Genomic DNA, 15,925 nt, shown 5'->3' with positions numbered 1-15,925 from the left:
TGATGACTATGCTGTCTTATGAAGGCCTGACTCAAGGGTAGGTGGTTGAAACAGAGACCCAGTCCTATCTGGTCAGGTAGAATGTCAGGAGAAATGGTGAGCACTTGCTGGAACCTATCTCCTTTTAGAAGCCCAGCTCCACTCACTGTCCAGACTGTGTTTATGTTGGCACTGGGAAGAGGGGTCATTTCTCACTGCTAGCAGGGCCCTCTGCTGGATGGTCATCACCCCGGCCACCCAGTCCTTCCCACGAGCCCTCCCTTGTTACACTGGAACAGGCCCTGAGGAGAGGGCAGTGATTTCCTGGCTTGCTCCTGTCTGTAACCACTGCCTTACCTAGTGGGAGGCATCACCTGCTGTAACCAGGCTTCATTAAAATGCTGATTAACAACAGCTTATCTGGGCTTGGTGTTTGATGGGATTGGACTTGTCACTGTAGATGTTAGTGTTCTTTGCAGCTGTTTACACATAGTTAACACCCCTGTAGGACCCAAAAGGTAGGAGATAGCAGAGGCTGTGAAAATGCCCCTGCATAGGGGAGCCAGATGCAAGGAGATGGCAAGAGACAGAAGAGGGATCTGAGCACTGAGGACCCTGTCAGCCGGGCTGAGCTCCAAGTCCAGATCACAGATGGAGCATCACCCACTGGTGGCTCGTGGCAGGCTTCTTCCTGCAGATGGTGGCTTTGGCCAGGAGAATGTTTGCTGGCTGGTGAATTGGTGGTTGATTGGCTTAACACTGAGTTTGAGGGCCTTTGAGCAAGGCATGGCTGTCCAATTGGCCACTGCTCCTATTGTTTCACACCTGGCAGTGCATAGGTGTACAATATGAGCTCCTTTTCTGAAGACATGTGTGTTTGTGACCCTTGTATACCTGATGGGTAAGAGATGAGGTGGTATAAAGAACAGGTTAATAAGCAGGGGAAGTGGGTGAACCAACACATAGACAGAGAAAAAGCACAGAGCAAGAGCAGGGATCAGTTAGTATTGCAGGGGTCAGACAGGACGAGGAGGAACTCAGACGTATGGAGTCCCCAGGGCCCCCATGTCATCTTGTGTGTTTGGAGTGTGAGTGTGAAGTGGGCAGTGGGAATGATGGGTCAGGAGACGGCTGCAGAGAAGACAGCAGGAGCTGGAGCCCAGAGGGAGGTCTTGAAATCATGTTTAATGGGTTTGGACTTGATCCAGAGAAAGTATGGAACCCACTAACAAGGGTTTTAAGTGAGGGAGGGACATAGTCATGTCTGTATCTAGAAATGTCACTCTGGCAATTGTGATAAGAAAGGATTGGACAGCAGCAGGGAGAGACCAGCGGTGGTTGCAATAATCTAGAGACACAACTAGGAGGTCTGATGGGTTAGAGGCAGTACAAAGGAAGGAGGAAGACATGGAAGTCATTTCTGAGGTGGACTCAGGAGGAGATCCATTGGTGTCCATCCCTGCGGGAGGCAGCAGTAATCCTGGTTGATCACAGCCCTGGCTGCTAGGCCCGTTGTGTTGACAGGAGAAAGTATGCAGGTGTAGGAGTGTTGACCTCATACCTGGCCTCCTCAAGAGAAATCAAGGCTCAGTGTGAGAAGGAGAAAAGCTTGGTTTGGGTCTCCTAGTCTCTCCTCTGGGATCTCACCACAGCAGCCAAACTGCCAAATTTTACCTTGAACCCCACAGCTAAACCTGATTTTACAGATCAGAACAGTAGGCTTCCCAATGATCAGGTCCTTTCCCAAAGCCACTGGTGATCATAACTGTGTTGTCATATATTTCTATATTTAAGCAATTTCTTTTTCTCAGTGCCTATATGATTGCTGTCTGTTTTGTTTATCAGTCTCTCTCTCTCTCTCTCTCTCTCTCTCTCTCTTTCTCTCTCTCTCTCTTTCTGTCTTCTGTGTGTATGTGTGTCTCTGAGAGTTTCTGTCTTTATGTGTTATTTCTCTTTGTGTGTGTCTCTCTCTGCCTTTCCCTCTTTTTCTATTTTACTCTCCCACCCTCGTTCTGTCTCTTTCTCTTTCACTCCAGTTCTGATTAGACAAATGACTCAGAGATGAGGCCAGTCTCTTCCCAGTGGTGAGGCTAATTGATGACTGCTATAGAATTGCCTAAGTGCGGAACTCTGGTCATTAGCAAGAGATGGGTTGCCTTGGTCTACAACTAGGAAACCTTTGAAATCCTGCATCTAAATCGCCATTCTTCTGACTGCTGCTGGTGATGCTAATTAGCCGTGTTAATTGGATGTTTTGATATTTGAAGCAAAGCATTCCAATTTCTTTCTCCAGAAAGCCAAAATTAGTAATGAACTTGGCAACAGCCTTGGCTCTCTTTCCACAGTGGGCACAGCCAAGGATTTGGGGTAGGGGAAGGGATTGTTCTGAGGAGTATCTTGCCTGTTCCTTTAGGGAGGGAAGTCTTGGTAGCTGGCTGTGGTGAAATCACATGGTGGACATGATGCCCCTTTTCATAATGTCTACTAGACTATGAGCCCATGAAAGGAGCTAATCATATCTGATTTATCTCTGTATCTTCAAGACTAAGCATGGTGCCAGGAACACAGTAGGTATTCATAATTGTTGAATGAATAAAGTTGAGGTGGCTAATCTAATACCAAGAAGGGGTAAATGACTTGTTTAACATCACTGAGAAACCTGGTGGCAGAGATGAGTCTGACTCCAGGCCAGAGCTTCTGCAAGCATATTTCTAGATTATATATCTGTGGGCACCAAATCACAGCTGATTGAGGGTTTTTATATTTCAGTGCATTCTGTGTGGTATAGTGTAAGGGCAGGGCTACTTCCAGATTTCTGCCTATAATACTACACTCTTTCCCTCAGAAAGCCCAGGGGCAACTGTGCTCAATCTCAAGAAGCTCATTGGCCTTCTGCAATCTCACAAAAGTCACTAATATCCCAGCCCAGATGTCTTCTTTTGGGCAACCCATTGCTATTATCAAATATTGAAGGATAACCTATCGTGGCCTGAGGCCTGGGGCATAGAAAGGTGAGTCATATCAAATACTGTGCTCAAGGACGACAGATTAAGACACAGGCATCCAGTCAGATGCCTCTCAATGTCCATGATGCCCAATGTGCACTGGCTCAAGGTGTTGGTTGAATGACTGAGTGGAGGAACTTGGGGAAATAGGAGTAAAGATACCCATGTCCTGGCCATGTAGCTCAGCACTTGAGCACCAACCCAGGAACCAAGAGACCACCAGTTTGATTCCTGTTCAGGGCATATGCCCAGGTTACAGGCTTGATCCCCTGTGGGGGCATGCAGGAGGCAGCTGATCAATGGTGTTTCTCTCTTATTGATGTTTCTATCCCCTCTCCCTTCCTCGCTCTCTAAAAATTCAATAAAAACATATTTTTTAAAGAAAATACCCATGTATCTTATATTACAAGGTAGAAAGCTGCAGGTATCACAAAAGAGAAATGGAGGTCAGAAAAAGGAGAGTGGTCCAGGAACAGGTTTCAAAAATATCCTAAAGGAGGTGGTGATGTCTAGTCTAAGCCTTGAAGGATGACCAGGACTGAGGCCAAGGTGGTGAGAGAGCACAGCATGAGCACAGGCACAGGTTCTGTCAGCAGTTATACAGCAAATGTCCATTTAGTGTCCACTGTGTGCCAGTGCCAGGGACAGTGAGGGGTCGTTGGGATACTGAGTTGCCCTCCCAGATAAGAAAGAGAAAGAGGCAGAAAGGAGTGTGTGTGTGTGTGTGTGTGTGTGTATTGGGGTAAATGGGGGAAGACAGCTATAGGATTAAGGGGAGGGATCAGGAGGAGACTATCAAGTTTGTTAGGCCGTGTCTAGAATATTCAAGGATCTAAGCTCTTAGATTACGTGAGGACTTTCTTCTCTTCCCGCTATAAAAGCTGTTTGATGTGGAGGGAAGGAGAACGAACAGTGCTTTCCTATAACGTTCTTATTTAATCTTCTCAACCACTTTGAAGTAGGTCTGTGTATCCTGGTTTTACAAATAAGGAGGCCAAGTTTAAGCAACTTTAGTGGTGGAATCTTTGCGACTCCAAAGTCCTTGATATTTTAATACTACACCATGCTGACCAGAAAGCGTGCACCTTCTACACCCTGTGCCCTGGTTGCATGTGTGGTGTGTGTGTGTATATGTGTGTGTGTGTGTGTGTGTGTGTGTATGTATGAGTGTGCATGCACACATACATATGCCTGCTCACATTGGCCTGCATACAGGTACCAACTGGGGGCTAAACGAGATGCTGATTACTTCCATTCAATTAATGCTCTGTTCATTTTTGCTGTCTCCTTGTGATTAGAATTAATTGCTGCTGATTACAGTGTGTGGAAGAGAAGGATGGTCATCAGCAGTTCCACTTGGAGGATAAAAACATTATAATGCAAAACAAAACTGGTTCCTGAGGACCCGAATTAAGAAATTCTCTCTGTTGGGGAAAGATTAGGCATTCTGTGACCAAAATCAATATCCTATGACCCTGTCCAGGCAGAGGACAACCTGTCCCTGTTCTGTTCCTCAGTAAAGAAAAAGAAGTGAGGCAATATATTTATTTTGAAAGCTGGTTGTGTGTAGTTACTGTGTGCCTTTGCAAATCTCTCCCTCATCTGTAAAATTAGGACGTTTCAATTCCTCTGGTTGCAAATGACAGGAAAACCAACTCAAACTGACTTAAGCAAAAGGGGGATTAACTAGCTGACATAATTTTAAAGTCCAAATGAATACTAGTGATAGGCATGCCTGGATCAAGAGAATCAAACTGTGTCATCAGGACTTGGTCTCTAGCTGCCTCCTGAGTTTTGGTTCCTTTCTCCGACAGGCTCTTCCCCACCCCAACCCCAGGGAAGAAAATAGGCAGCCAGGAGCCCCTGGTGGATGGATATCCCATCCTCCAGACAAGTCCCAGCACCAAAGTCTCATTGGGCTCTGGCCATACCCGACTACTCCCTGTGGCAAGGAGAATTCAGTGCTCTGATTGGCCAGGATAAGGTCCACTCTGTCCCCACCCAGAGTGTGGGTGGGGTCAGCTCCTCCTGAGCCACAGGGACTGGGATTGGGGCTCACTATGGGAAAATGGAAGTGTTGGGAAAGGGGAATAGATTCAGAATGAAAAACAAAGCAAAACAGGTGTCCACTATTGGTCCCTTCCTGCTCAGATATTTTAGGACCCACTAGGTACTGGTGCTCAGTCAAGTTCAGCATGGAAAATATGAAGGTCAGCAAAGTACAGGGAGTTCCTGGATTTGGGACATGAAGTTAAAGGTGAAAGAGAAGGTAGTATCTATTTTTGAGCAACTGCTTTATGTCAGGGCCCAGCCTTGGTGCTGGCACAGTGCATTCAGAGCCAATTTCCAGAGCCCAGGCCAATCTGTGGGAAAAGAGGGGCACTGCTGGGAAACTGCTGGCAACTGGAGTGGAAGGTGGGAGGCGGGGAACCACAAGGAGATGGCATTGTGGGAGCGGGAGGGAGAGGTGCATTCCCTCTCCAGGAGAAATGAGTCTGAGGTAGACAGGTGGGTTACAGGCACCAGCAATCTGTGGCAGGTGGGTAAGGGAGAGGCATCTGACAAGTGGAGGTTTAGGGGGTAGATTAGCATCCTGTGAGGTCAGTGCAGCCTGTGAGGTCAGGTTCCTTTCGCCCTTGCCTGTGTCCAAGGATCCATTCAGGGCTTACTTTTCCCAGGTGGGAAGCTGAGACTCCTCTCAGTCAAGCTCTCAGCCACCTCTCCCATTTCACCTGCTCCCCCCCCCCCCACCAGATACTGTGCATCCGCTAGACCCTGCTCCCCCGCCACCCCCACCCCCACCCCCCCACCCAGGGAATGTTTGGAAATGTCTGTAGACACTTTTGGTTGTCACACGAGGTGGGTGGTTCTGCTGGCATCTAGTGGAAGAAGCCAGGATGCTGCTAAACATCCTCCAATGTCAGTAGTGTCTGGACTATGAACATCTTGAGGTCAGGGCTAGCCTGGGTTTTTTTTCCACTCTATATACCCAGTGTATATACTCTATATACCTATCATATGGCCTAACACATAGGAAGTGCTTGATAAGTGTCTATTGAATGAATAAGTGAGTAACAAATAATGGATGAATGACAACAACCTGCCTAATGTGGTCTGGAGTCTAAAACTCCCCAAGGTCATCCCATCCAGACGCAGGCACGTTATACCTGAGGTCAGGTCTCTATCTGTTCTAGCTCAGCAGCCCCAACCTGTTTTCTCTTTCAAATACCCCACCAGAGTGGTAGGCAACGCCTTCATGCCTGATAAAGCTGACCATCGTCGGCGTGGTTGGAAAAACTATGCCCTGCTCCAGGGAAACACTTCTGGGGAAGAGTAGAGCGAGAGTGAGAGTGAGAGCAGGAGAGAGGGAGAGAGAAAGGAGGGAATTAGAACTAGAGATCATTTAGGTCAACCACAGCCAATTTTACAGGAGCGGAAACTGAGGCATGCAGCATAGAAGGGACCTGCAAGGGCTTATCCCTGAGCATCCAGAACACAGGATTTTAAAAACAATTTCTTCATCTCCCCTCCCTCTTTCTCTCTATCCCTCTTTTTCTCCCTTCTTCCCTTATCTTGTTTCTGCCCCCCGCCCCCCACCCAGTTGATTTATTTGTTCTCTCTGTGGCCTCTGTTCATAATCCTAACATGTGCTGAATGGCGCTGGAAATAAGTTTGAATAACTGACACACCCTTGTCCTTGAAGAGGTTATGTTTTGTTGGAAATGACAGGTTCATAAATAATAATGATAATAAAAGAGCTACTGCTCGCCAGCATTGTGCTTTGGATACATAATTTCTGATCAACACAATTTCTGTGAGGTAGGTAACATCATCCATTTCAGAGATGAAAACACTGAGGCTCAGAGAAGATTAAGAAGCTTGTCCAGAGTCACACAGCTAAGTGTGCAGGCCTTGATCATGCTCACCACCATGAACATGTATGCACTCATTTCTGGGCTCCTTTCTGAAAGCATCTCCCCCCTTTTGAGCTACATGTCATGTGTCAAAGAGGAGGTGTCCTCCCTGTCAGTCTGTCTCTCACTTCCTCTGTCTGTCCTCTCTGCCTCTCTCGCTGCTGCTGTCTCTATTTTAGCTTGCTGCAGCTCATTTACTGTCTCTCCTCTGTCCCCAAGTTTATCTGCTTATTTTTCTTTTCCCTTTCTGTCTCATCCTCTGCCTTTCTCTCTTTCTCTCCTCCTCTCTCTCCCTCTCCCCCCGCCTACATTTGTATCTTCTCTCTCACTGCAGTTTGATTCTGTTACTCACTTCCTATGTTTATCTCTGCCTCTCACTCCATTTCTCTCCACTTTTCAAGTCTAAGTTTCTCTCAGCCCTTCTGATTATTTTTCTCTCCTTATCTTTCTGCTGCACCCTGATCACTCTCTCTTTGTGTCTTCCTGTCTGTTTGCATCTCTTTCTCTTTTGGTCCCTGTCTCACTTGGTCGGTCTCTCTCTCTCTCTCTCTCTCTCTGTCTCTCTCCTTTTTCCTCTCTCCTCTCTCCACACCTCGAGGGCATCTCAGGACTTGCCTGCAACTGCAAAGGACTCCACAACTCCATCTGCAGCCTCCACACCACACTCGAGGGAAAGATTCATCTGTTTCATCATGCACCTGTCCGACACCGTGGGAGGATGAGTGAGGGAGGCAGAGACAAAAGCTATTTCACTGTCGCATTGTTCTTCAGGCCTAGAGGCTCCTACACAGGTGCCTCTTAATATTCCAGCAGTGCCATCAGCCTTACCAAAGAGAAATCACTTTTTCTAGGCCTACCCCTCTGCAGAGCTAATCAATCTCCTTTAATGATGATCATCTGTTGCTAGCATAGGGAGGAATGTGAACAGAGAAAGAATTCTAGGTGGGGGTCTCCAAACAGGGAGCAGGTAGGAGTTAAATTTTTTTATATGGAGCCAGGATAATGGCAAGGAAAGACCTACATGAGGACAGAGACTGTGTTCGTTTTTCTCTTCATGTATCCCAGCTCTTAGAACCTTGTCTGGCGTGTAGAAGACACTTAATAAATACATGAATGAATTAATGAATCGAGCAAATGAATGAATGAATGGATGGACTTCAATTTTCCTTGTGCCAATACTTGATGTGTTTCAGTGCACAAGTCAGTTTTGATTTCTCATCTGCAAAACGGGGATGATAACCAGGCCTGCCCGCAGCACCCACTGTGGGAGAGAGGACAGTCCCAGCAGAGCCTCCTGCTTCCCTGGTTCAAGGGTCCTGATCCCACCTGACGTCCTTGCCTGCCAGCTGCAAAGAGCAGATCAGGAGCTACCTGAGAATCTGAGGAGGCTGACATTTCTAGCCCACAGACCATCCTGAGATTTTTGTTGGCCATGAAGAGTTGGGAGTTTTCACCCCTGATTTTTTTCTGGCTTAATTCTGCAATATATTGAAAGGTTCCCAGCCAAAAGAGTTATTGCCTTCTCTTTGCCTGGATCTTAAATCTTTGTTGAAAGACAGCTTGTTTTAATTGAAAGTATTCAATCACTCTCTCCCTATCTCCCACTCACATCCCATTTCTTGACTCAGATGGGGCCATTGCAGTAAATCACCTGGAGCGAGGCCCTCAGGGGTTGAGGGAATGTAATGTGGTGGAGAGGGGAAAAGGGCTGTCCCAGACAACTCCCACCTGCAAAACACTGTCCTTTAAACAGAGCTCGTCGAAAATGACCAGCGCCCCACAGTGGGACGTTCTGCTGGAGCAGCCCAGCTCCTTTCCTTGTGGAGCTCGAGTACTGATTTACACGGTGTCCTCCAGGGTGGCTTCCGGTCTGTCTGTCACTGCGGGCTGGGGAGGCAGGGTCAGGCTTCCTCTTCCCCATGCATTTTTTCATTCAGTCAACACCCATGTGTTAGTCACACACTTCATCACAACAGTCTTGTGAGGCAGACATCACTGTTTCCCTTTACAGATAAGGAAACTGAGGCTCAGGAGATTGGCTCGCTTATGTGAGGTCCCACAGTGCTCTAGTTCCCCCAGACTTAGTGTTTAAAACAAAAGCTATTCTCTCATATTGTCTGTGGCTCAGAAATTTTGGGAGGGCTCAGCTGAGTGGTTCCAGCTTGGAGTCTTTGGTGGAACTGCCATTAGACAATGTCTGGAGCTGGAAGAGCAGAGTGCTGCAGGAGCTAGGGATATCTCTCTATCATTGTCTCTCACATAGCCTCAGGGCCTCTCCCTGCAGCCGCCCAGGCTATTGGGCTTCTTCACAGCATGGCAGCCTCAGAACTGCTTGCATGGCGGTTCAGGACCCCAGCTGAAGTATGCCAGTAAGCAAGGGGTAAGCTACATCACCTTTGATGACCTTGCCTCAGAAGTCCCACAGTGTCTACCATTTGTTTTGATTACAAATGAGTCACAAGCCCACCCAGATTCAAGGGGAGGGGACATAGACCATATCTCTCAGTGGAAGGAATGTCAAGGTTATAGCATAGAATAGCATGTGAGATGGAGCTACTGTTGCAGATGTCTTTGGGAAATACAATCTGCCATACACAGTACATAGTAGAGCCAGGATTTGGATGAGATACATCTGATTCCAAAACTTCTGCTGCAACTCTTCTACCCAGTCCTCAGTCCTTGGTGACCTCTCAATCTCGCTGAGCCCCTGTAGCTCTTACTGTCAACGCACACGCAAGCATGATTTGCTCTCCTTAAGCTTCCAGCAGCTCTATGGGCCCTGGCCGTGAGGCTGCCTTCGGGGTCTGCTGGTTAGAGAGGCCATGCCAGCTTGTGAACTTTTTAAAGAAGGGCACAGAGAAGGTCAGTCAGATCCAGAAGAGGAAAGCAGGTGGCAGCCCCAGAGCACAGCGGGCGTGTGGCAAAGCGCCTGTCATAAACAGCTCATCTTGTGTTTTTCCTTCTCCCACCAGGCACTGGCCTGGGATGACTCAGCCCTTGACAGGAAAGGTGCTTTCAAGTTGGGAAACAGCCCAGGGTTGTGGAAAGCTTACAGTTCTGCAGTCAGACACTCCTGATTTTAGTCCTGACTCTAGCATTGCTGGGTATGTGGCCTTGGACAAGTTCCTTCGCCTCCCAGAAAATGCTTTCCTCTCTGGGTTGCTTTGATCAAAATGCATATGTAAACAAAGTACCCAGTGTAGTGCCAGGCACATGCCAGGTGCTCCAAAAATGCCAGTGTTCATGTGCTGGGTCCTGCCCAACCCCAACTCCAGGACTTTTTGAAGAAGGTGGAACAAATTCACTCGACCCTTCTGCAATGGCTAGTCTAGCTCCAAGACCTTGGATGGCACCGTGGCCGAGAATTCTCCTTGAAATGACAACAACACTAAGCTGTCAGAAGGCTGAGAGTGAGTCGGCCGTATAAGGCTTGTGGAGGGAGGGAGAGTGGTATAGGAAGACAGAATAGTGTAGGCAGAGACCTGGAGGGGGAAAAGTTCAGCATTGCTACAGTGTGAAGGGCAAGGAAGAGGGTAGATGTGGGGAGGTAGCAAGCATAAGCCAAGAAAATAATCAGGGACCCAATTACGAAGGACCTTGTAAATGAAGTTCCAAAATTTGAAATTTAAAGGCAACTGGGTGCCACTGAATGGTTTTACTCAATTGGGTGACATGATCAAGTCTGTGTTTTAGAACAGCCCCCCTGGCTACATTGTAGAAAATAGGTGGAGACAGGCAGTCAAGACAGGGTGACAATAAGCCAGGGAAAAGACAGCACTGGCCTTGTCTAGGGGGCTAGCAAGGGACTGGAGACTAAAGACAAACTCAAGAAATAGGAGGTCTCATGGAGAAGAATTGGTGGTAGTTTGGATGTTCTGAGCTAAGGGGCATGAGCTAGGTAATAAGTGCTTTGAGTGAAGTCAGTTCAGAAGCCATGGAAGTATGGGGCAAGGGGAGAGAAGTGTCATGGAAGGTTTTGCTAAAGAGATATCACCCAATTGGAGACTTGATAGGTATAAATTAGTGAAGGGAAGAGGGAGGAAATTCAGGAAGAGGAAACAGCTCATGGGAAGGCCCAGCACTGTGAGATATAATGCACAGAGCAGATAATCTGTGGAGCTGAATAGATGATTGCTGTACTGATTTATACTAAGGTGTTAATGGCCACTGTGGTCCCCAGGAAGTTTGTATTTTAACATAGCTCTAAAGATTTATTATTGGTAGCATGGGGACCCTATGTAGGGTGAGAGGATTTTACCATTGTTGCTGGGATTACCAAAAAAGAAGACAGATCCTTGAGGGTCAGGCGGGCCCTGCTCTACATACAACAAAGAGAATCTTCCTCTTGGGTCTTATGATTGGCCTCCTGATATACCTGAAGCCAGACCACAGAAGCCCAGTTATTCCCAAGAGGTGTTGTGCAGATTGAAAAGATAGTCCCTGCAAAAAGCATTGAGTAGTGAGTGATACAACTGTTTTTATTATTGTAATCCTTTGTTATACTAGTCCTCTTCTCACTTTGTGTCAGTCTCTTTTCCAAGTTGCTCCTTAATACACCAACTTGCAGATATGAAGCTGGGGCGGAACGTGGCCAGAACATTTTTGGATTATTATCGGCTGGACCCCATGGTTGAGAAAATGGTGATTCCCATGCCAAGGCTGCGGTAAGTGGCTGAGCAGAGCAGTGTGGTCTGGAGTCCTGCTTTGTGGGCTTCACATTCAGGGGCAACTTCCCTTAGCCTCTCTCCACCCTCAGTTTCCCATCTGTGGCATGGGAAAGAAATCCCAGCCCTGCCACAGAGAGTGTATGGGAAAGAAGAGCTTAACAGAGTATTTCTTGAGTATAAAGTATCGATATGGGGTCGGACAGTGAGGGGTGGTCACATTTCATGGGAGTCTGCAGGGATGGGGCTTACTGGGAGCCAAGTGCAGTCATAATTCTAAGTTAGTCTGGTGGTACCATATGCTACTTCATCTGATAGCTCATCCTCAGAGACACCTATGTCATCTAGGCTCTGAAAGTGTCTTATCCTTCCATTTCCTCATCCATAAACTGGGACAGTAGCACTCAGTTGGAAGTTTATCATACATATGTCCCTTTGGTGCATAGTAGTCCCCTTCCCTCAAGACACAAAGGTTCAGGGCTGGAGGGGACACACCCCTGAGAAGGTTTGGCTCAGGCGCTCTGCTGGAGCAACTTCTTAAGCCAGTGAGGAGAGACGTCAGGAGATGAGTATTCTTCCTGAGGACTAAACAAGAGTGTCAAACACTGGGTGTTCCCACACCTGCTGGAGGTGAGCCCAGTGAGCATTTGGGCATCTGGATTGTGCAGCCCCTGCCCTGCCTCTTGGCTTCATCTCCTACTTCCCTTGTGGTCCAGCCTCCTTGAAGGACATGAAGATGTATAACTTACTGCTCCTGCCAAACAAGTCTTCCCACAGTCCTTGCTCAAGACCTTGACTATGTGCTTGCTGCCTCAGGGCCTTTGCACCTTCCTCCTTACCTAATTATTAACAACAACAACAACAACAAAAAACCCTATAGCAATCATTGTTATTTATTGAGTGAAGTAATTTCTGTCCCTGATCCTATTTATTTATTCCTTGTAGATGTTATATGCTCCATATTACAAATGAGGGAAGAGAGCTCGGAAAGGTGAAGAGAATTGCCTGAGGTCAAAGAATTTTTGTCAGAGCCAGGATCTGATCCTAGATTTTTATGATTCCAAAGCTAGACTGAGGTCCAGCTAAGTTCCACCTGGAAAGTGAGGGTTCAAATTCTCTCAGGCTCATTGTAGCTGTGGGACCTCTTAAAACCTTTGTCTACTTATCTATAAAGTTGAGGTAATAACAATGACCTCTAAAGATGGTTTTAAAGATTAGATGCAAGCTTGGTACAGTGCCTAGCAGCCAATACATGGTCAATAAATGCTTCCATCTCCTCTGATTTCTAGTTTGCAGTCTCAGATTTCCAACAGGCTCTTCATAGCCTAGGGCAAGATCCTGGCCTTCTCTGGTTGAGCTGGATGATTTCTCAGGGCCCCAGTTAAACCATGTTGTGAGTCACTATCCTTGAGCCCCAGCTGCATGACAATGTACTCTGACTCATAGTCAGTCTCAGATTATTCACCAGTCATGGGGCTGTTTGTGCCCCCCATCCTGGGGGAGGATTATATTTATTTCTTCTCTGTGCTCCCACAGTGTCTAGACTGTACTGAGTGTGCATTTTTGTATACATTTATTCATTCATTTAGTCATCCACTTAGGAAAACAACACTTTATGCAAGGACCCTGGGGAAAGGATGAAGCTGAATATATAAATGATTAAGGTATGACCCTGTCTTGGAGGGGCTCACCTCTAGAGAAAAGTACTCAGTTCTTTCTTAGAAGTTATTCTTGATTGGTTAAAGTTCTTAAAATTTTAAAGCTTTATAAAACTCAAAAGAACTCTTAGAATCTCATTTGCAAGTTAATTTGGGGATTCTCTCTCTCAGCCTGAATGAAATTATTTTGATCCTTTACCACTTTTTTCTTGCATGTTGCATTGTGTCAGACTAATGGAATGGGGCTGACAGTCGGGGACTTTAGCAATCATCCAGGACCCCTCCTCATGATACGGATGAGGAAGACATGGCTGGTCAGATGCAGGACTAGAGCCTGGGCCCCAAGATCCTTGGCTTGATGTTCTCAGCATCACTTGGTGAAGAATTATTTGACATGGGGAAGGGGTGAAACTTGGTCTAAAGGATGCAGGGAAGTTCTCAACACCTTGATTTCACTGTTCATGGAAACCCCTTGCCCTGAGTTTGGAGCCCTCTTTAGAAAACAGAGTTCATTCCTCAGAGTTCACAGCCTTGAGGACTTAAAGTAAATGCACCCACCCACAAGTGAAGAAAAACAAAAATTAACTCCCTCTCCATCCCTGCACTGCTGACTCATCAAACCATGAATATCCCTTAGCTCTCAACTGGTCAGAAACTTTTTAAAAATGAATTCCCAGGAGGACGCAAGGCTCTGACTTGGGATTTGAATAGTTCCCGTTTCTTGTATTATTTTCCACCCAAGCATCAAATAGCATAAGCAAAAGAGCAGTTCTGGTTCTAAAGGAAAATTACATGTTTTGACTCAAAACTATCCGTTGTTCTCTCTCATCTCTATGGATAATTATAATATGTCAATTTTGACCCTTGTGCTGACAGAACCTGTCAACACCCCTGGGTGCTGGGCCATCACTAAGAAAGGGTGCCTGAGGACGGCCAGCAAGGTAGGCCTAAGAGCCCAGGCTCAGAGATGTGGTGTTGATGACCAAAACGGACTCCACACTTGACAGGACCACAGTGACAGTCACAGGGCCAAAGCTCAAAATGCACCATCAAGATACATGAAAATTAAATAGGAAACATGACCAGGCCAGGTGAGCCTCAGCAAGGAGGCAACTCTGTCCCCAACCCCTTTATACCAGAGGCTATGAGGCAGGAAGGAGATGGGCTCTTCTCATTATTTTAGAAATGAAGAAGAGGAGGCTCCGAGAAGGGAAAGGCCTTCTTCAAGGTCACATTGCCTATGAGCAACATTCCAAGCATGTGCTCCAGGCTGTCAATGGGAATGAAGGTCAAGCTGTGTCTCACCAGGCTAGACAGTCTTGCCATGTTGGCAAGATCCTTCTGTAAGCAACAGCCAGGCATTCTGGTTGGGGCGGCGGGGAGGGAGGGTAGGGTGGGAGGGAGGTGTTGAAGCATGATGTCCCTTTTGTGTGCTGCCTCCTGTTGTCTTTACCTTACTCCTCAGTCATCAACAATGAAGGAAATGGCTCTTCCAAGGTCAGAGCGTAGGGGACTACAGGAAGTCACTTCCTCATTTCTAATCCAGATAGAATAAGAGATTGCCCTCTTCATGCCATTTACCATTTCCTGCCATGCGTTATAGTTCTTTATTATTCTGTGTAGTTATTTTGTTCAGTTTTCTCCTCTACTAAACTTATGCAGCCTGAGAGCAGCATCAATGGCTGACTCATTTTGGGACCATACCTAGTACCCAGCACCCTGCCTTTGTAAATTACAATTGGCAAGGAATGACACCAGGTGTGTTTACCCATGTTATTTTATCTAAAGTCACGATGCCCCTACAGGGTTGGACTATTTTATCCCCATTTTACAAATAAAGCTCAGAGAAGTTAAATAACTTTACAAGGTCACACCTCTCATTTATAGCAGTCCTAGGAATTCAGTTAAGTTCTTTCTAGCTCTGAAGCCCACTCTTTCCACTGGGAATCAATCTTAGTCCAAAGCATGAATGAATGGCACACCAACTTGTCAGTCACAACCTAAGGCCCTGCTTGAGGGAAAATGAAAAAGTGGATACGACTTGGTCCCTGACAACAAGGAGCTCATAGTCTAGTGTGTGAGCCAACCAGACAGTGGATGGTTACTGAAAAGTGGTGTTAAGGATATTGCCTTGAGTGCTGCCTGCTGGCTACTGGCTGCTGTGACACAGTGATGAACCAGACACATCTCTGACTTATAAAAGTCCCCAGACTGTGGGGAGACAGACCCATCATGAAATTCCATAATCGGGCTGTACTGAGAAATATAAAGAGGGCTCTGGAGCCCAGATGCTTGTGAAGGGAATGGGTCCTAGGCTCTCTCAAGCCATAGCCCTTCTATGTGTCCACCCCCATATCATCGTGAATAGATAGAATGAGGTAGAATCAAGGTGGAAACATGGAAGAGTTGAGCTATAAGAAGTTAGGTTTCTTCCAGAACCAGAATGATGTAATGTATCCATCCACCCACCTATCCATCCATCCATCCATCCATCCATCCATCCATCCATCCAACCAACCACTATTCACACATTGTATGCGGGAAACGTATTTATACGTTTTACGTATTTATATGTTCTACCAGTTGTAGTAGAGCGTGGGACACGTATTAATACGTTTTTTATAGACTAGCGGTAGAATGCGGGTAACGTATAAATATGTAAAACTAAAGTTATCGTAATTTTACTGAACGTTGCCATTTGCGCA

The 15,925-nt window shown here is 46.6% G+C and overlaps 1 protein-coding gene across 1 annotated transcript in view; it reads left to right on the top strand.

The window, feature by feature from the left end:
* The window catches only part of AGBL4 (AGBL carboxypeptidase 4), a 987,573-nt gene that overhangs the window by 969,777 nt on the left and 1,871 nt on the right, over nucleotides 1-15,925 (top strand). The window contains exon 12 of the mRNA XM_070405080.1: nucleotides 11,466-11,562. Within this exon, the coding sequence (XP_070261181.1) occupies nucleotides 11,466-11,562 (97 nt within the window). The remainder of the gene's footprint in view (nucleotides 1-11,465; nucleotides 11,563-15,925) is intronic.

Source organism: Myotis yumanensis, unplaced genomic scaffold (assembly GCF_028538775.1).
Source record: "Myotis yumanensis isolate MYYU_CA2020_CCGP unplaced genomic scaffold, mMyoYum1.0.hap1 SCAF_2, whole genome shotgun sequence".
NCBI lineage: Eukaryota > Metazoa > Chordata > Mammalia > Chiroptera > Vespertilionidae > Myotis > Myotis yumanensis.
The sequence above is the reverse complement of the archived record's forward strand: the minus strand, read 5'-3'. Positions and strand labels throughout refer to the sequence as shown.